Source organism: Nomascus leucogenys, chromosome 6, assembly GCF_006542625.1.
Source record: "Nomascus leucogenys isolate Asia chromosome 6, Asia_NLE_v1, whole genome shotgun sequence".
In the NCBI taxonomy this organism is placed as follows: domain Eukaryota; kingdom Metazoa; phylum Chordata; class Mammalia; order Primates; family Hylobatidae; genus Nomascus; species Nomascus leucogenys.
Genome location: NC_044386.1, coordinates 35,791,383 through 35,812,951, shown reverse-complemented (window position 1 = coordinate 35,812,951; position 21,569 = coordinate 35,791,383). Strand labels below are relative to the sequence as shown.

The following is a 21,569-nucleotide window of genomic DNA, read 5'->3' as shown; positions in this document are numbered from 1 at the left end:
CTACGAAAACCACAACCTTGCACAAAGGCCATCACAACCTTACACACACACACACACACACACACACACACACAATGCTTCTGCAAGGACATCTTCCCATTAAACCTTGAACTGGCATCACCCTTATTATTAATCTTTGTAGTCAAGAATAATTATTTCAAAACAATTATATAATCCTCCTCATTTGTTTTCCTTTAAAAACCTTTGTCTTCCTTTACCTCCCTGAATATGCACATAGTTTACTATAGTTTATTTTGGCATAAATATTTCCATTGCAATGCTCAGTCCCAAATAAACATCTTTTCTTTTAGAGAGTGTCTCTCTGTTATTAGACTGACACTATCTTCCTGTTCCCATTGCTTGCAATTTCCACCAAATAATAATTCAGCTGGGTTGGTAAACATCCCTTTTCACAAATGTAAATTGCTCAGGGAGGGTCTAGGGGGTTAAGTTATTCACATCTACATATGATTCTGTTCAATCCATTTGCCTCCCCTGTCCTCCCCATGCTCCACCCCACACCTGGCTGTCCTGGAAGAAACGGGGCTTGATTTGGGGACAGTGGTGTGGCAGATAATGTTGGAGTTTTGTAAAGAAGGGTGGCCCTGGGTAGATGCACAAGCCCGTGCTATGAGGCAACACAGGGTTCTAGGGAAAAGGATGCACAAACGTAAGAGAGGGCCAGAACAACTGGCCTAAAATTGACCCTGACCCTGGAAAAGCAGAAAGAAACACTCTTTATGAATCTTACTACGGAAAACCTTGCTCTCAAGAACAGTACTTTTGATGATGTAAACCAAAAAGTATCTGAGACAGGTCTCCATCAATTTAGAATTTTCTTTTGCCAACGTGAAGAACATGACTGGAAGAAATAAACAGAATCACAGAAACATGATGTGGTCTGTGCCTTTCTCCAAAGATAATGTTGTTAAAGGGGAAAAGTGGGCTGGAGGAGAAAGGGCTGGAGGAAAAGTGGGCTGGAGGAAGGAGGGTATGATTATCCACATGTCACAAGAGAAAAGGAGGAGACAGGAGAATAGTTAATTATGTATTCATCTCCCAGGAGGGGCTAAGATAAGGTAAACATAGAGTAGCTACCTGCGGAGATATTTAACCTTTTACTGTACCTATCTGCTTAGAAGCAAAATGAAAGGCAGCTTCTTGCATGAACCAGCTTTCAGCTCATTTTTTTCCTTTGCATAGTGAATTTTATTTTCCTTTCACAATCACTGTACTAGTACACGTCTTTAGGCATTTCTTTAGGGTTTATGTAGGCATTTTGGGGGCATATATACCTAGGAATGAAGGTTCTCACATCTAAGGTATATATATATGCTCATTTTAGAAGATACTACCAAGGAGTTTTCCAAAATTGCTTGTACCAATTTATTCCCACCAGCAGGGTATGGGAGTTCCAGTTTTTCTACATTCTCATCAACACTTGGTATTTTTCATCTTTTTCATTTAAGCTATTCTTAGGCTAATTTTAAACACAAACTTTCGGAACATAATCTACTTCCGTACACAGGATTGAAAAATGATTCAGTAATGCCTATTAAATTCAGAAGGAAATGTAGTGCCAAATGTCCAAATATAAAAACACAAATTACGGTTGGTCTGGATACCCCATATGTTTAAACAGACTGCTTACCCTCTCTGTCTCCTAATCAGAGAAAAAGTTAACAAACCAATTTACAAAGAGAAAGGATTATTTTGAAAAATACCAACAGAATAAACATTTATTCACTACTTTGCAATGCCAATATTACATTAATTTTTTGCATTTCTGTTTTTTGTTTGTTTATTTTTACCGTTTAATCATCCTAGCCTCATTGTAGCAGATACAGGTATTTTTTACTCCCATCTAACAAGATCTGAGGTACAGTTAATTGGATGCTAGTCACATAATAGTCTACCTATTTTTTAAAAAAAAGTAAAATCTCAGGAAAGTTGTAAATATTTCAAATATTTCATTTCAAATAATAATACAATCAATAGTCACAAGCCAAGCCAGGGCTAATGAAGTTTAACATAAGGGAGATGAATGAGACTTAGAAAATACATATTTAAAGATGCGTGTGTGTGTGTGCGTGTGTGTGTGTGTATACCAAGTAAGTTCCAAAGGTCAAATAAAACTAACCTGAAAATACATTTAAAATTAACTCCAAAATGCCAAGAGTGCTCAAATAATATAAATCATTGACACATCTTAATTAGATGAGGGGTTCTGGATTTTGGCTTGGAGACCTAGGGACGTGTTTCAGTGTAGTAGTCAACATGCAGTCGGCACCACAACCTGTCTGATATGGTTTGGCTGTGTCCTCACCCAAATCTCATCTTGAATTGTAGCTCCCATAATCCCCATGTGTCATGGGAGGGACCTGGTGGGACGTAACTGAATCATGGGGGTGGCTGCCCCCATGCTGCTGTTCTTGTGGTAGTGAGTTCTCACAAGATCTGATGGTTTTATAAGGGGCATTTCCCCCTTTGCTCGGCACTTCTCTCTCCTGCCGCCATGTGAAGAAGGACGTGTTTGCTTCCCCTCCTGCCATACGTTTCGTGAGGCCTCCTCAGCCATGCAGAACCGTGAGCCACATAAACGTGTTTCCTTTATAAATTACCCAGTCTCGGGCAGTTCTATACAGCAGTGGAGAATGGACTGATAAAGTAAATTGGTACTGAGGGAGTGGGGTGCTGCTTATAAGGATACCCGAAAATGTGGAAGCGACTCTGGAACTGGATATCAGGCAGAGGCTGGAACAGTTTGGAGGGCTCAGAAGAAGAGAGGAAGATGTGGGAAAGTTAGGAACTTCTTAGAGGCTTGGAGGGCTCAGAAGACAGGAAGATGTTGGAAAGTTTGGAACTTCCTAGAGGCTTGTTGAATGGGTATGACCAAAATGCTGATAGTGATACGAACAATGAAGTCCAGGCTGAGGTGGAAGTCCAGGCTCAGATGGAGATGAGGAACTTGTTGGGAACTGGAGCAAAGGTGACTCTTGTTATGCTTTAGCAAAGAGACTGGTGGCATTTTGCCCCTGCCCTAGAGATCTGTGGAAGGTTGAACTTGAGACAGATGATTTAGGGTATCTGGCAGAAGAAATTTCTACGCAGCAAAGCATTCAAGAGGAAGCAGAGCAAAAAAGTTTAGAAAATTTGCAGCCTGATCATGCAATACTAAAGAAAACCCACTTTTTGAAGAGAAATTCAAGCCAGCTGCAGAAATATGGATAAATAATGCATATTTACAGCCACGTGTATCTGAAAAAGGTGCCAAATGTTAATCATGAAGGCAATGGAGAAAATGTCTCCAGGCTGTGTCAGAGGTCTTCATGGCCACCCCTCCCATCACAGGCATAGACGCCTAGTAGGGAAAAATGGTTTCCTGGGCTGGGCCCAGGGCCCCCCTGCTCTGTGCAGCCTCAGGACATGGTGCCCTACATCCCAGCAGCTTCAGCTCCAGCTGTGGCTAAAAGAGGTCATTGCTTCAGAGGGTGCAAGCCCCAAGGCTTGGCAGCTTCTATGTGATGTTAAGCCTGTGGGTACACAGAAGTCAAGAATTGAGGTTTGGGAACCTCCACCTAGATTTCAGAGGACATATGGAAATGCCTGCATGTCCAAGCAGAAGTTTGCTGCAGGGGCAAAGCCCTCATGGAGAACCTCTGCTAGGGCAGTGTGGAAGGGAAATATGGGGCTGGAGCCCCCACAGAGAGTCCCCACTGGGACACTGCCTAGTGAAGCTGTCAGAAGAGGGCCACCATCCTCCAGACCCCAGAATGGGAGATCCACCAACAGCTTGCACCATGTGCCTAGAAAAGCCAAGACACTCAATGCCAGCCCATGAAAGCAGCCAGAAGGAGTCTGTACCCTGCAAAGCCACAGGGGTGGAACTGTCCAAGACCACAGGAGCCTATCTCTTGCATCAGCATGACCTGAATGTGAGACATGGAGTCAAAGGAGATCATTTTGGAACTTTAAGGTTTAATGACTGCCCTATTGGATTTCAAACTTGCATGGGGCCTGCAGCTCCTTTGTTTTGGCCAATTTCTCCCATTTAGAATGGGTGTATGTACCCAATGCCTGTACTCCCATTGTATCTAGGAAACAACTTGCTTTTAATTTTATAGGCTCATAGGCGGACGGGACTTGCCTTGTCTCAGATTAGACTTTGGACTTGGACTTTTGGGTTAATGCTGGAATGAACTAAGACCTTGGGGGACTGTTGGAAAGGCATAATTGTGTTTTGAAATATGAGGGCATGAGATTTGGAAGGGGCCAGGAGTGGAATGATATGGTTTGGCAGTATCCCCACCCAAATCTCATCTTATATTTCAGCTCCTATAATCCCCATGTGTCCTGGGAGGGACCCCATGGGATGTAATTGAATCATGGCGGCAGTTACCCCCATGCTGTTCTCATGATAGTGGGTGAGTTCTCACAAGATCTGATGGTTTTATAAGTGGCTCTTCCCCTTTGCTCAGCACTTCTCTCTCCTTCCGCCATGTTAAGAAGGATGCGTTTGCTTTCCCTTCTGCCATGATTGTAAATTTCCTAAGGCCTCCCCAGCCATGCGGAACTGTGAGTCAATTAAACCTCTTTCCTCTATAAATTACCTACTCTCAGGCAGTTCTTTATCGTAGTGTGAGAACGGACTAATACACTGCCACTGCAGCCACGTGTATCTGAATCACCAGTCAGGGCACTCCAGGGTCAGCAGTCCAACAGGATGTGCCCATCTCTACAGCTGCAGCTTCAGTGAGGGCACCCTACCTTAAGGAAAGTTGGTAACTTCAGGCAAGCCTTTTGAATCTATTTGCTTTTCATGGGTGCCTTCCAGGATCTTCTATGATCCCCTCATTGAAGATATTCTTTTCTCCTCTTTTTTCCATCAGTATCTATTTTCTCTCACCACATTCCTGTTTATTGGTTGTCAGGGTTTGCCATGAGAATAAATTTTTCCATGAACCAGTTCTTACTGTTTTTCTCCCTTCCCTCTTACTTCTCCATCTTTCAAGCCAAATGCATTTTTGAAAAGATCTATCTCTCCACCTCACCATTTCCCAACCAAATATGCAAACAGGGAGTTTGTGAGCAAGTATTCCATTCCCCTGCTCAATTCCCACCCCACTGTGCCCATCTCAAATTGCCCCTGGAGGCCCTAACAGAGTCAAGAAGCAATTCGTTTGCTGCTGAGGGAAACAAGCCAGAGGAAAGCTAGCTGCAGAGAACAATTCTGCTGAGAAAACCAGCACCACTCTTATCTAGAGAGAAGCCTTGTGGCTCTTCTGATGTCAACACTAAAATATGCTATCTGTGATTTTCAAACTACGTACAGGATTGTGAGACTGAGTTCCAGAGAATTGTCTCAAGGGCCACTGAGGGAGGCAGAAGGAAGATTTTAGGCCTTAATCAGACAGATTACCTCTATTTATATTTGTTTTATATAGTGAGAGTCTGTGCAACCCTTTTTTTGTGACACAAAGGGTTTCATCAAGAGAAAGAGGGAGGTGTGATGGGGAGAAGAAAGGTTTGAAAATTCCTGATCTAGACAAAACCTAAGTCAACACTTCTGTAATTTGTTAGTTTCCCAGAAACTCCTAAGGGAAGAACTTTGATTTGGGAAAACTCACAGTGTTCATCCGGAGTCGTGACCTTCGTGAATGTAGCATTGGGGCCTTCGCCAGCACTAGTGAATGGAGTGACGAAAAACTCATAGAAGGATTCCGGCTTTAGGTTGTCCACAGTCAATGCCTTTTCTCCCGGGTTGTCAATTTTGTATTTACAACATTCTGAACCATCTGTGATTTTTTCAATGTTTTTTTTTTCAAGGGAAAAAATATTTTATTAAAAATGTGGTAAACATCTTGTGAGAGAGCTGGACACTAACGCTGTTAACTCAGCACCACCAACATGTTTATACCAAACACAAATCAAATCAGCATTTCATCACCATGCGCGCACCGGGTAAAATGTTCAGGAGATGGCATAAAAAGCAAAAAATCCACTGAACAAGGGGTACTAGTGATCCAGCCAAAGCATACAAATCTGCAAGAAACAGAGCTTGCAAGGGGCTTAAAAATAAATAGGAACAACGCTCGGTAAAGTGAAAAAAACAAGAGGAAAGTTTCATAAAGGCCAGGCTTTCTTAAGGAGCTAGTGGTGCTTCCGATGCTTCTAAAAATACAAAGTCATATTGTTTTTTAAGTAAGTTAAAATGCTGCCCCGCCCCCACCATCTTGCTCACCCTACTAATTTGCTTAAGAACACCTTTTCAGTATAAAGCCATGCAAGAAGGGAATTCAGCCTGGCCACAGTCTTAGATGGCAGCCATTATTTTCAATGATTTCAAATAATGAGATCTTGAAAGAATAAATAAACAAATTAAAAATAGACGTCACCTGAAAGAACTGCCTTTTCAAATCGTGGGTGGCACTGCCTCGCCTGGGATTTCAGATAGACATGGTAGCCTTGTATAAAACCAGGTTGAGATTCAGTAGAGTAATCTTTCCAACTCAGAGTGAAGGAGTGGGATGTCAACGTATCTACCAGCACGTGAGGGTTGTCTGAAGGAGCTAGGAAAAGAAGTTGGGATAAGAGAAAAGTCATGATTTGGAAACAGTCTCAGAATATTCATGTCAACTAATAGAAGAACCATAGCCAGCTCCGGAGGTTGTAACAGCTTATGCCAAGTTAAGGAGTTTTATCTGTTTCTCTAGAGGATTTGTGCCTTGACATAGTTTATGAGAGCTGTGAAGGAGTTGAGCAATCTTGTTCAAGTCTTGCCTTTTACAGATGAAGAATGGACACCCAGACACTAAATAATTTGCACAAGCTCACATAGCCAAAAAAGAAAAATAAAAGAAACAAACTAAAGTCTAAAAAAAAGAGACTTAATTCTGTTCTTGAATTCGAAAGAGGGTTTGAGAAAAGACTCAACCAGAGAATCTACTAAAGTGAGGAAGAAGGGAGGAAGTGGAAGAATTATGTTCAAAGAGGCAAGTGGGGGGATTTGATGAACTCTAGTTCCCAGGTTGTGGCAGTGCACAGTTATCCAACTGTCACTGAAAAACAATCCAGGAATGTTTACTTTGAAGGCTTTGCTGAGGCTGTTTTCCCACACACGCTTATGCACACTTGGACCGTGCACACAAGGTCACACACCTCCCTCCTGCTCTGAGCCAACTGTTAACTGTGGATCCACTCCTGCTAAAGGGAGAACCCCTGAAAACTGGTCTGATCTGAGTGAACAATCAAGCACCCAGCTAAAGAAGGGGAATAAGGCCGGGCATGGTGGCTCACGCTTGTAATCCCAGCACTTTGGAAGGTGGATCACGAGGTCAGGAGATCGAGACCACGGTGAAACCCCGTCTCTACTAAAAATACAAAAAAATTAGCCGGGCGTGGTGGCGGGCGCCTGTAGTCCCAGCTACTCGGAGAGGCTGAGGCAGGAGAATGGCGTGAACCCGGGAGGCGGAGCTTGCAGTGAGCCGAGATTGCGCCACTGCACTCCAGTCTGGGCGACAGAGCGAGACTCCGTCTCAAAAAAAAAAAAAAAGAAGGGGAATAAGCAACCCCATGGGAGGATCAAAAATCCCCTCCACTGCTGGTGGGACAGTGGTAACATTTCTAGGGGGTGATTTCACAACATGTATGGAAAGTCTTAAAAATTATGAAAGGAATGAAAAAAATATTTTAAAAGTTGAAACCCTTTGACTCCAGCATCCTATCTTTAAGACTTCATTTACAAACCATTATTATGGATTTGGACAAAGATTCAGCTAAAATAATGATTATTCACATAGGGTGTAAGAGACTGAAAAAAGGAAGGAAGAGAGAGACTTAGCAATGAGAATTAATGAAAATGTTTTGTTTGTATGATTAAAAAATAATTTTAAAAACCCAATTGCTAGAATAAATGGGATACCAAAAATTGGGTATGGTGCTGACATCTTCCTAAACCCAAAGCTAGGAATCCATGAATTGTTCTGAACAAGTCTGCACATGGGGCACATTAAATGCTTTAAACTTACCAAGTTCCTGAGAGTATCCTGTTTTTCTCTCTAATAAACAAGCAATCCTTTTTGTAGATAACCCATAAATTCTGAAGTCGTATCGAACTCCTGGCCTAAAAGCATCTAGGGAAAAAAAGTCAACAGATTTTTAATAACAGAATGACGTTTCCTAATTCTGAAAAGAAAAAGAATGAAAAGGCATGGCACGTTGGCTCACGCCTGAAATCCCAGCACTTTGGGAGGCCGAGGCAGGCGGATCACTTGAGGCCAGCAGTTGGAGACCAGCCTGGCCAACATGGTGAAATCTTGTCTCTACTAAAAACAGAAAAATTAGCCAGATGTAATGGCGGGCGCCTGTAATCCCAGCTACCAGGGAGGCTGAGGCAGGAGACTCACTTGAACCCAAGAGGCAGAGGTTGCAGTGAGCTGAGATCAAGCCACTGCACTCCAGCCTGGGTAACACAGCGACAGTCTGTTCCCCACCACACCCCCTAAAAAAGAGTGAAAAATAAATTTGTGCTCCCCTAGTAATTGGCTTTCAGGAATTTTGTATTTCATCCCCACCATATTCCCTCCTTCCATGAAGCCTTGGAGTCCTCCATGTTGCAAACACCTGGCCCCACTGTCTTGCCTCCAGCAAAGCCTGGAGGGACTGGCCTCTGCAGTGTTCTTTGAAGCAAGAGTTCTCAAACATGCCTGTATCCATGTGCATACAACTGGGTGCAGAATCAGACCAGACATAGAAAACCAAGCCCTTCTTTGACTCCAAATCCCCCTCCAGTTACTTGTCTTCCCTCTTCCCATTAAAGCCAATAGTCTTGAAAGCTTTGCTTCCACTTCCTCATTTCCCCATTACACCTGTACCTCTGCAATCTCCTTCCAGAACCCACCATACCACTGAAATTGGCAGAACCTTGATCACCCTCTGAACAGGGACATTTCCCACACCTTTCCCTGAGCCCAGTAGATGGCGCCACCCACCCCTCCAGCTCAAGCCACACAAACCGGCACTCCTCTGACTGCTAAACTTGCAGTCTTCACATTACAAATCCAATGGGGGAGGTAAGAGAACAAGTTCTACGTGTTCTATTGAAACTGAAGTTGATGATCGATTCTCATCAACTATATGTCCTAAACATCTTCCAAATGCATGCAAGTCTCTGCTTTTGTAAAAGCTCTCTGGACAACTTTTATAATAATGTCCCTCTGCCATTCGAGACTATGCACTAATTTAAAGAAACAAGTTTATGAAAATCATGAAAATCAAGTCCCACCTCATGTACAGATATTCTCTGCAAAAGTAGATTTAAAGGTCAAGTTTTAGAACATATTCTTGTAACATCTGAACTCCTAACACCCATGCTGGATTTGTCATTTCAAAATTATTAGCTTAGCACAAAGTCTGTGAAGTAGTCCAGAAATCCCACTTGAACTTGCTTCAAAGTGAATATAGCAATGCAATGATATGGAAGGTTCTTCTTACCTGTGCTAATGACTGTGCTTGTGGTATTGGGACCTACATTCTTCCATTGGAAATCACCGAGCACATCCTGGGTATGGTCACACCAGTCCACAACATAGCCTATAACATCCCCAGGTTGGGGTTTCCAAGACAGAAAGAATCCACTCTCTGTGCCTGCAATTCTTTCTTCCTCAACCTCTTCTGTATATGAACAAATAGAGCAATGCTCCAGATTTAATTAACTGTAAATTGTTTTAAGTGTGTAAGGTAGAAAGTAAATACATACATGCACTGTATCTAGTAGGTAACAGACCTCCACTTCAATAGTTACAGGTGCTTGGGTGGGGGATGTTTTCATGGGTGAGTTCTTGTCTCTTACTTCCCAGCAAATATTCACACCTGCCCTTCAGATGCCCATCATGTTGACCTTCTGAAGCCCCACCAGACTTCAGCACCTAGGACAGGGGTCAACAAACTACCACCAGGAGGATGATTCCAGCCTCTGAGGGTTGTTTTCATATGATCCTTGAGCTAAGAATGGTTCTAAGACATTTTAAGGGTTGTAAAAATACAAATAAACCAACAAAGAAGGCATACAATAAAATATGTAATGGAGACTATATGACCTGCAAAAATGTTTGCTATCTGCCCCTTTACCACAAAATTTGTTGATCCTTAATCTAGAATCTGGTATTGGGTACTGGATCTGCTTCAAAAAATACCTATTGAATGAATAACTAATGCAGGCTAATTCTCCCACAATAACATCAGTTGCTCCTGAACTAAATACTGCTTCTGAGATGTGTTACAGGTAGGAATTGAGTAGAAGACAAAAAAGAAGAAAATATTCAGGTATATAAAAAGTTGGGTTATATAAAGATATGCACACAGTTTATGACTAATACTGTCATGTCAATGTATTTTATATGATACAGTAGGTTTCCTGATGTCTGACAATTGGAAAAAGGATAACATGGCCTCAGGGGACTACCAGTTCTACTGAGTTCCAACAGGGATACACCTTAACCTTCAGGCATGAGAATTTCTCCTCTTTCCACAGACTTACACTAAGAACTGGTTTATTGTTTGTCTGTAATTCACATTTAACTGGGCATCCTGTATTTTACCTGGCAATCCTAATTACAACTGAATAGTGGTGTGAAAACCACTGATTCATTTTTATAGGGCATCAAAGTATCATCCAGCTGGGGGCACCCAAAGGAATGTGCAGCCCTAGGTATAAGGTAAAAGCCCATGAGGGCTTTATAGATCCCATCCACATGGCTTCCCTGCCTTCCTCCATCAAGCAGACAAATGCCCCTCACATATTAAGGCCGACATTTTTCACTTGACTTATTGATACTTAGTAAAATCTAACTCCAAACCCAGGGTTGAAACTCTTAGAAAGCTGCTTCTTTAAATTGAAAATATGTTTTGAGAGATGGAGGTAGATCAAAGAGTAGGGGAATCTTTTTGTCAGTCATTCGCACCCTAGTGTGAACTGGCTTAACCTTACTGGTTTTCTCATAGTACATGAGTGACTTTATACATGCTGGTGATGTAGAAACAAGAAAAACTTAAGGATAGCTAGCTGGAGCCTCTCACCAGAAGGTCTAGGCATCTGAAGGCAGGGCATGGGGATGGAGGATATGGTAGGAGACCCCAAAATACGTAATTGCTCTCAGCAGTGTTGCTTTGAACTGGTCTCTCCCTTCCTCAGAAGAGGCCAGTACCAGCTCCCCGAGGCTGAATGAAATGCCCCCTTTTCCTGTTCAGATCCTAATGAAGTCAGAATATAACTTCTTTCTCTAATATAGTTCTTCAGAAAACACAGGTTACACTAAACAACTCCTAAACCAACTCAGGTTGGTTTTTCTTCTATGGCACAATATAATTTCTTTTCCTCATGTGATATATACTGGATAGTTGTTTTAAAAACATAAAAATAAAACAAAACAACAACATCCTCTAATCCAACTCAACCCAAATTTAAGCTGAACTTGAATAAATACATATTATAGAACCTACAAGTGTCTGGAAATTTTAATAGCAGGAACTGAAGGGTAATATTATTGCAAAGTTCATGAATGACCCCAGGATGCCACTTGCCAACTACATTATGTATGCCCATGTGTGTATCATCTCATAGCATGTAACTGTGGGGTTGACTCTTTTTATGGCTAAGAAAGAAATTAATATCACTACTGATTTGGCATGTAAGGGCATTACACCTTGTTTGCTCTTTCATAGGCAAGAGATCAGCCAGTTATTATCTTTTATTCTACAAAGTTGGCAGAGCCTCTGGTGAAAGTTGATGCCAGTTCTGATGATCTCTGGAAATGTTCATGGACTCTTTCCAGGTGCAAAGACTGACAACACTTTTTACAAAATAGTAAATGGAATTCCTATTTCACAAGCCACAAAGATCATAAATAGTAACTCCAACTCTCAGTGGTGACTGTTTGTTGGGGTTGCATTTACTTGAATAAATTTGAGATAATTTCCCATGTATGTTGAAGAATCCCCTGGACAGAAATGTCCTGAGCCATGGCTGAAGTCTCCTTCTCCCCACACTGAGGGGACTGTCCCACTGAAACATGTTGACACACCTGGCCCAAAAGAAAATGACTGTTTGGTGACTAGACATTTTGTCTTCCTAAGTTATTGTTTTCTCGATTTATCCATCACTACTTAATAATGTCATCAGCATTTTCCTAGAGAATAAAAACAAAACAAAATGAAAAACAAACTCACTGTTTTCGGGGTCTGCAGAGATGACTATTACAGAAGGAGGAGAAGCGCCCGCACTGTTGTTGGCTGTGACGCAGATTTGGTAGGAACACCTGTCGAGGATTAGTTTTGTGCTGTTGGCCGGTGCCGGAATGGAATGGAGCTCTGACCTGGATGGTTTGTCTAGGTTTTCTACAATTACATTATAGAACAGGATCTTTCCATTGGCATGCAGTTTTGATAATGGCTGAAAAAAAATTGATAAACACTTTTAAATGGGTTTTAATTGAAAGGAATTTGTACAACTCCTTTTTCATCTTTTCTGTCCCTCAACTCCTTTATATATGCACACACCAGAAAATTCAAACAGCTTAATAGAGAAAATAACTCTCTCAACCAAGTCTGAAATCAGACATTCAAATCTAACTGAAGGTGAGTAGAGAAGAGGATCATTTGGAGATAAGAGCCTCAAGAGCATCATGTGTCACGAGAAGAGTGCTCAGGTCAGAATCACAAGGAATAGACTCTTTAACCTGGTGGAAAAAAGAATGTGAGGGGTAGTCAAGGGCAGAAAAGCAATGAGTACAAACAGCACCACCCTGGGACCCTGCAGGAGGAGCCTGGGTACTGGCCTCATTCCACCTCCAGCTGTGTTGCCCCATGCAGATGTACAGGGATTAGCTGCTCTCCATACCCACAGCCCTCCTCTGGAAGATCCTCAGTTTGCAGAGAAATTCTTGCCCACACAGTCCCAAGCCCACTTCTGGGGTCTGTTCCTCAGGCCTCCCCTCCCCTGGCATGTGTACCGCCAGCCCTGAGAGTGGGCTGGGAGTGGCTATCCGCTTGGGGTGTGGACAGAACCCAGATATGCAGACTGGCATGCCCACATGTCTGTGCACAGAGATTCTTGCAGAGTGTGCCAAACCAAAGGTGAAAAAAAAAGTGGGGTAGGTTGAGACCAGAGCCAACTCTCCCAGGATCACCATGTTTCAGTGTGAAACATGCATCACAGAGTTCAGAATACAAACCTGGCCTTCCAGGTTGTCATGAAGGTGTATTAGGCAAGATAGAAGGATAAAATTTATTTCATATGACAATTTTTAAGCTTGATTTATAATTTTTAAATATAAATAGTATGACTATTTAAATATGTGTAACTTTTAACTATCATATGTGGTTGTTTACTTACATCTTTGCCCTGGGCCCTGCAAAAGTCAGGGCTGGCCTGAGTTGAAGTTGCAGAGAAGAAGGTTCTACTAATCAGAACTGGCTGTCAGTTGCATGAGCTGTCAAAGGAGTGGAGTGGGATTCCTCTACTAGGTAAGAAATTCTATTGGATGAATGTGAAGATCCCTCCCATTTGGGACACTGAATCAATCCACAGTTCCCCAGAGGAAGACACATTTGTTTCCACAAATGTGGCTTTTGGAAACAATCAGGCTTTTGGAATCTGCACATCTTACCTTCCAGAATAAGGTCACAGTATGATTTCCTGGCTCCAAGTTCACACTTCTCCAGACATCAGGGGCCTCTGAGGGAGCTGAAATTAACCAAAGAAAAGTTCTTGAGTCGCAATATGTATGTAAAGCAATATGTTCAACCTTTTTCTAAGATGGTCAAGGACATGACAATTACCTGTGCAACCTTTTCACTCTCTATGGCTTCTACCCACTGGTCCACAGCCACACCGCTCACTCCTCACTACATGCACACAGTACAGTGCTTTATAAAAAGGTCAGCTGCCTCTGAAAGCCTTTATAAACATCAAGCCATACAACTACCAAAGAAGTTTGGAATAATTTGTACATTAGACCAATTCCAGATGAGTTAGGTAAATTTCCCCTTTTTTTGACTTTCTAGGCAGCAGACCTATGCTACTTCCTTGCCCCATTTGTGATGGATACAGACACAGTGATGGGGAGCCCACTAGGGGCAGGATGCATTCTTCCTCATGTTTCATCATACCCACGGCTGGCCCGCTCACTGGAGTGCTAGTCTCCCTCCACTGGAAAGGCCTCATCCCACTCCTACTCCCAGCACCCTGCCTGCGCCTGGGTCACCTGCTTGCTGTGGACACTTGAGGCACCTGCAGCACCCAGCATTTCTTCTATCGTGGCTCTCACCATGCTGCTTTAGAATAGTGTGCTTCCTTGTCTCTCTGTCAATAAACCACAGGATCCCTGGGGCCAAGGGTTTTGAAACTCTAGCACCTGCCTCAGGGCCTGGCACTTCGTGAAAGCTCTATAAACTGTCTGAATGAATAAAAACCAAACTTCAAAGGAACTCAGAAAACAACCTGCTTCAATGTCCCAATCTTTTCTTGTCTCCATCCCTCACTCAGAAATCTTTGTAAATGGATTGACTGATTGATTTTGCATCTAAATCTGCATTTGCTCAATCAACTTATCATGAGGACAGGTCTTTAAATCCAAGCCAACTCTGGGTACCTATGCATAAAACCATTTAGGGGATCTCTTTTACACATACTAATAGCTAATATTTATAGAGGGGTTACTAGATGCCAGCCCAGTTCCAAATGTTTTGCATATATTAACTCATTTAATCCTCATAACAATTCTATGGGGCAGGTATGATTATTTACCCCATTCTCTAGATAAGGAAACTAAGACCCAGAGAGAGTAAGTTAATTTCTGAAATCACCCAGGTGAAAGTAAAAGTGAAGCCAAGATTTGAGCTCAAGGTAGTTAGGGTCTGGTCATTCCATTATTCATCTTTAGAAAATGGATGGTCAATTGAAGGCTCAGCTTGCATGACAAGTTCAACAAAATTCTCATTTAAAAAAATCTCAGCAATGGAAAAATAATGAAATCAATGCAATTTATTTTAAAATCTTAAAAAGGCACACATTTTAATCATTGATTGATGAAAATATTATGAAAGTCCTATTAAGATGAGTATGTCTTTTCATTTGTAAATTGTTTTGTTGGATTTATGTAATACTCTGTATTCCACATAGAATCAATTTTTCTACTGATACAATTTTGTCATGGTATGACCTTCACAAGAATAGTACAACAAAAAGTAGTCAAAAGACAATTTAAAACATTCATAAGCCACAAGAAATATCAGGCTTTAACTGCTGAAGATATAGATGACCCAATTATAGCACATCCATGGAGACAAGAAAGGGACTCACAGGTATTGATGTCATTCTGCAACTGAGCCCTAACAGCATATCTCATTTTTAAATCCAGACTTAAAAAACATCTTCATCTCTCTACTCAATCACATTTTGTGAATGTGCTGCTTCAGCTTTCTGAATTTGAAAATACAACTATAGCATGTCTCATATGACTTCTATTTTTAATGTTTACTTTGAAACTTCCCTTTAATTCTTAAAGATAGCTTGAATATTTTAGCATAGCCCCTAATAAAAATAATTGAATTAAATTCAAGTATCTAATTAAGAGAGTTAGTAGCATTGCTACAAACCTAAATAACTTTTGTGATAACAAAAATCAATTTAAATACAAGATGTGGTATAGAGTTGTTAGTTTAATAATCTAATGGTTTAATAGTCCAGATTCCATTTTAGAGTAATGATATAAAATCTAAATTACTTATCAGTAGTTTCCTTAACTTTATATGAATTATTTTTCTTCCAACTCTTCCAACTTTTCTTCCACCTCTCAGTTTGCCAAATCACAAACTTTATTTTAATCAGAGAAAAACATCCTTTTTGGAAGGTACAGATCAGTATTTACTAAATGTTTACCAGTCTACTATCATTGATAGGGTTTACTGTATTTCAAAATATATATCCCAGTGCTGTCAAATTTTTGAGACATTGTGATTTCATTAAATTAGAGTTTGGTTATGAAAACATAAATTCAAAGTCCATCACCTGAGTGCTACTTTAACCTCCAGACTTCTTTGTGCATGCTATTACGTTCTTGAAAGTAATTTAGCATATTTCCATATAACTCATTCATGTGAAACCATAGTCAATACTTCATCATTCAGTAGTTAATAATCAAACTTTAGTGAATCATATCCCTCCCTATCACATTTTATTTTCCTTTGAAATCCTTTTAAAAATACTTCCTAGAAACTCTCTCTTTTTATAATTTTATTTTAGAGTCAGGGAGTACATGTGCATGTTCGTTACATGGGTATATTGTGCAATGCTGAGGTTTGGAATATGAATGATCCCATCACCCAAATTGTGGGCATAGAACCCAACCGTTAGTTTTTCAACACTTGCCCTCTCCCTTCCTTCCCCTTCTAGTAGTCCCCAGTGTCTACTGTTTTTATCTTTATTTTCATGAATACACAATGTTTAGTTCCCACTTAAAAGTGAGAACATGCAGTATTGGATTTTCTGTTCCTGCATTAATTCACTTAGGATAATGGCCTCCAGCTACATCCATGTTGCTGGGAGGAACATTATTTCATTATTTTTTATGGCTGTGTAGTATTCCATGGTGTATATGTACCATATTTTCTTTATCCAATCCACCATTGATGGGCACCTAGGTAGATTCCATGTCTTTGCTATGGTGAATAGTGCTGTGATGAACCTATGTGTGTTGGTAGAATGATTTATTTTCCTTTGAATATATACCCAGTAATGGGATTGCTGGGTGGAATAGCAGCTCTGTTTTGAGAAATCTCCAAACTGCATTTTATGAAGGTCGAACTAATTTATATTCCCACCAACAGTGTATAAGTGTTCTCTTTTCCCTGCAGCTTCCTCAGCATCTGTTGCTTTTTGACTTTTTAATAATAGCCATTTTGACTTGTGTCCTCATTAGAAAAGGCAGTAGGTGCACAGAGAAGCTCAAGAGAATACCCTGTGAGCAGACATAGAAGATGACCATCTACTAGCCAAAGAGAGTGGCCTCTGAGAAACAACCTCAGCCAACATCTTGATGTCAGATTTCTAGCCTCCATAATTACGAGACACTAAATTTCTCTTGTTAAAGTCCTTCAGTCTGTGGTAGTGTGTTATTAAAGCCCTAGAAAACTGTTACAACCTATTAATAGACATGGAATATATTCCCTGCATCATGGTTGAAATGAAAACAGAGTTTTATTATGTCAGGCTCCACTTGCATTTGAGAGCTGAAGCACTGTGGAAAATGGCCTCCCTTAAGAAATATTATGAAGACATGTGAAGAAGGCTCCTGCCCTGATGGGGTTACAGGGATGAGTTCTGTGAGATGACACATTGCAAACAAATGCATACAGTAGCTTAACCTTCCCCCTTTTTGTGTAACACCTCCTTCTGTGTAAAAACCTTCTTGTAAGAACGTTGGCTTTTAATACTTACAGAAGGTCTAGCAGGGCAGTGGTGCTGACTGCTACAGAAGCCACCTGGGGTAGCTAAAGAATAAAAACAGTAACAACATGCAAAGATTTTTAAAAATCGCCTTTCTGATTGGTGTGAGATGGTGTCTCATTGTGATTTTGATATGACTTTTTCTGGTGATTGGTGATGTTGAGGATTTTTAAATGTTTTTTGGCTGCTTATATGTCTTCAGAACTCTCTGTTCTTTTGTTTAGATGAAAACCAATAGCTTTTATGTTAAGCAACAGCAAGCCTCTTTGTCAAGAATCTGTTTAGAAAATGTCAGCAGGGACAAGATGTGGTGGCTCATGCCTGTAATTCCAGCACTTTGGGAGGCTGAGGCGGGAGGATTGCTTGAGCCTAGGAGTTTGATAGAAGCTAGGGCCACATAACAAGACTCTGTCTCTACAAAAAATAAAAAATAAAAGAATTAGCAGTGAGCTGAGATTGCATCACTGCACTCCAGCCTGGGTGACAAAGATCTCAAATTAACAATCCAACATCACACCTCGACGAACTAGAGAAACAAGAGCAAACCAACACCAAAGCTGTCAGAAGACAAGAAATAACCAAAATTAGAACTGAACTGAAGGAAATTGAGAAGCAACTCCAGCTAGTGTGGTGAGGCTGGAGCCTCAGGAGTGGCCAGCAGACCGGGGATCACTCAGATTGGACTGGCCCCATCTCATGGGTAAGACCATTCTCCTCTGTCTAGGTCTCACGGTCACCCTATGGCCAAAATCTCCTAGAGGAGCACGGCAAGGCTTGGGGGATTTGTGTCCCTGGCCATGCTCCACTGCAGAGGTTTCTGCACCAAACCCTCTGGGCCCTGCCCAGGATGAAGCTCTATTCCTACTACCTCTCTAAGAAGCTCTTCCTGCCAGCCCAATTGTCCATGAGGGTTGTGGGGTTTCCTGCTGTCTGGATTCCAAAGGTCCATGGCAGGGGCAGGCCACCTGTTCAATCCCTTCCCCAGGAGTTGCTGGGGGCCAAGAACGAGTGTGGGTGCTTCATAGCCCTGTGCAGGGTGTGCAGCTTCCTGACCCTTCAGCCCAGCATCTGCGTTCTCCCTGTGTCCACTCTTAATGTAGGGTTTTCTAGGTATAGAATCATATCATCATCAAAAGAGAGAGAGTTTGACTTCTTTTCCTTTTGGGATGTGTTTCTCTTGCCTGATTCCTCGGGCTAGGACCTCCAACTTCTATTTTTTAAATATGATTTCTGCATACTAAAATGGTTTAAAAAATTTTTGGCTGCTAAGTGTGAAAGTGTTAAATAGGGACTGTGATGAAATTAACAAAATTTAACAAAATTAAGGTGTTTCAAATATTAAAAAATAACTTTTCTGTTTTTTTTAGTTTTTGGTTTGTGAGAGGACAAGTAATTTTTGATCTGATTCAGAACATTTCTTTGAAAAGAAGAACTGTTTTGGAACATAACATAAAAATGTATCTCTCCAGCTTATAAAAATACAATCTTTTTTGCCTAATAATTGACATTTAAGTTTTTTATTTTAGTTGCTGACTCAACACTTTATACTTTAAGTTAAAGGTGGCCATATATTTTTAAATCTATTAAAGCAGATTTCAATTTGCTAAATAAGTCATTGGAGAAGCCAATATTAAATTTAAAACCTTATTGAAATACTCAGGGACAATATCTAAGCTCAATGCAAAATCTTCAGCTGGCTTGTAAATTACTATTTATAACAAAAAAGTGCTACAATACAGTTGATAGTACTATATTTTATAAACAACATCGTTTGTACCATCAATTCATTTAACTCAATGTCTGCTCACTATAATTATACTTAAGCATGGTTATAATACACATAAGCATTTGAGTTTTCCAGCATTAAGCAAAGTGCGATCAGAAGTAATAAAAAATTCCTATAGGTTCACCTTCAGTAGATTCATCTCATTTTCTTGTCATCATCAAAAGCAAAGTTAAGTGTTTTCAAGATGTTAGATTATTACTATAATCTAAAAGAAACTCTATTCTTTTGCCATCTTCCCTTTTTACATAATTTTAGTTATGTTGGAATAAATTTAAAAAAAAACAACAGAAAATGTAAACCAAAATAATAAAAATTCTTTTCTAAAATACACTGAGGAAAATGCAACATTCCTCTCAGGAACAGGGCCTTCCAGAACAAAGATTATTGAGGAACCTGTACCCCTAGGAAAAATTACTGGAGTCTCAATGGGCTTGAGGACAGGCAGGCACCAACAGGGAAGCGGGGAGGCCTGCAGAACTTGACTAATGACCATCCTCATGTGTGGATTCTGATTAGCGGCGCCCACCACCCCCAAATTACAGTCACTGCTTTAAAATGGTCCTTCCAGAATGAAACAGAAAGAGTTCTGCCAGCTGCCATACACAAATAAGAATAATAATAAAACACATATGTATAATCCTTCCTTTGGCACTAAAATAGCTAGGACTTGAATCAACAAGATCTGGAGGTTGTAATAACACCAAGAGAGAGAACACACAGAATTAAGTTCTGGTTAAGGGTGGAGCTCTGGTGTCAGGCTGCCTGGACGTGAGTCGCAGCTCAGTCAGTGCCTGGCTGGGCCAGTTAAATTACTTAATCTTTCTGTGCCCTGATATCCTCTGGCATAAAATGAGGATCATAAGAGCACCTACTGCACATCGTCAGGATGAAAAGAGAGGAGCACAGAGGGCCCTTCGAGCTATGTATGGCTCACAGTAAATGTTGACTCCTATGTTTTTTTTTTTTTTTAGATGGAGTCTCACTCTGTTGCCCAGGCTGGAGTGCAGTGGCATGATCTCAGCTCACTGCAACCTCTGCCTCCCAGGTTCAAGCGGTCTCTTGCCTCAGCCTCCTGAGTAGCTGGGATTACAGGCATGTGCCACCATGCCTGGCTAATTTTTGTATTTTTAGTAGAGACTGGGTTTCACCATGTTGGTCAGGCTGGTCTCAAACTCCTGACAACGTGATCCACCTGCCTCGGCCTCCCAAAGTGCTGGGATTACAGGTGTGAGCCACCACACTCCTATGATTATTATGATGTCTGTACCATTCAGTAACTCTGCAATTGGGGCAAATCTCTTCAGTTATGGGTGCAAGTTGCCTCATCTGTAAAATGGGCAACAGTTATCCTTTATGACATTGAGTTAGAGGGAGATGGAAGCAGGACTGGGCCATCAAATCTCCTGAAGCCCATTTGAGTTCTCAGACATAGTTATTTAGCAGAAAAAGCTTGCAATCAATACTGAGGAAACCCTGCCACAGAGCATGCTGGAGAGGGCACACAGTGTGGCATCACCAGAACAAATGACTCACAAATAACCATAAAGGTTCCGAATGTCATTGCATTTCCAAACATGGCCTCAAGTTGTTTAGGATGAGACCAATGCTTTCCTTGTCGTTAACACTTCCATTTGTCCCCCGTCCTGAATTAAAGGTGTATACTAATTTATATAGCTCCAGATCTACTGTGAATCCGCCAAGTGATGGCTTGAAACAATTTTGGGAAAATGAAAGATAAGAGAGAAGACAGACAGTATAAATAAAATACTACTGTCAACTGTCTGAGGTGGACGGTTTCCCATTCACTTCTCATGAGGCATTGAATCTAATTATTTAAACGCTACCCCACCTCTGTTTAAATATTTTTCTCTTAGTTTTTGGTACAACCAAAATCTCTCAGGGAAACCAGTCTAACTCTTAGACCTACTTCTTTGGATTAAATGCCAGGGGCCTGACATACCAGCTTCAAGTGTGGTGAAGTTCTGACCACTCCATTCACTCCATTTCCAGAAGTGGCTGTCACCAGCGCAGCGTACTCGCGCCCTATACTCTGTGGCAGGTTCCAGTTCACTTAAGAAGTACTCACCGTTCACCTTGATGGAAACATTGTACTGCTTGATCAAAAAAGAGAAGAAAGCAAAAAAGAGAAAAGAACAAGACAGAAGCATTGGTGAGTGCATCCCATTACAAAGGCAAACCAGAACACAGCAAATCCTGACCTGGAATAAGATCAGTTCTTCTCTGGGGGGAAAAAATCTTCAAGGCCCATTTCCTAACCAT

General features: G+C 41.1%; 1 protein-coding gene across 2 annotated transcripts in view; it reads right to left on the bottom strand.

The window, feature by feature from the left end:
- The window catches only part of OSMR (oncostatin M receptor), an 87,068-nt gene that overhangs the window by 4,595 nt on the left and 60,904 nt on the right, over nt 1-21,569 (bottom strand). The window contains exons 9-15 of one of the 2 annotated variants that reach the window (XM_012501691.2): nt 21,250-21,400; nt 13,665-13,741; nt 12,226-12,448; nt 9,493-9,672; nt 8,028-8,132; nt 6,396-6,569; nt 5,628-5,795 (exon numbers count right to left, since the gene is read on the bottom strand). In XM_012501691.2, coding sequence (XP_012357145.2) covers nt 5,628-5,795; nt 6,396-6,569; nt 8,028-8,132; nt 9,493-9,672; nt 12,226-12,448; nt 13,665-13,741; nt 21,250-21,400 — 1,078 coding nt within the window. Of the gene's footprint in view, nt 1-5,627; nt 5,796-6,395; nt 6,570-8,027; nt 8,133-9,492; nt 9,673-11,731; nt 12,081-12,225; nt 12,449-13,664; nt 13,742-21,249; nt 21,401-21,569 lie in introns of those variants that run through there. The other variant, XM_030814004.1, reaches the window with a different exon arrangement.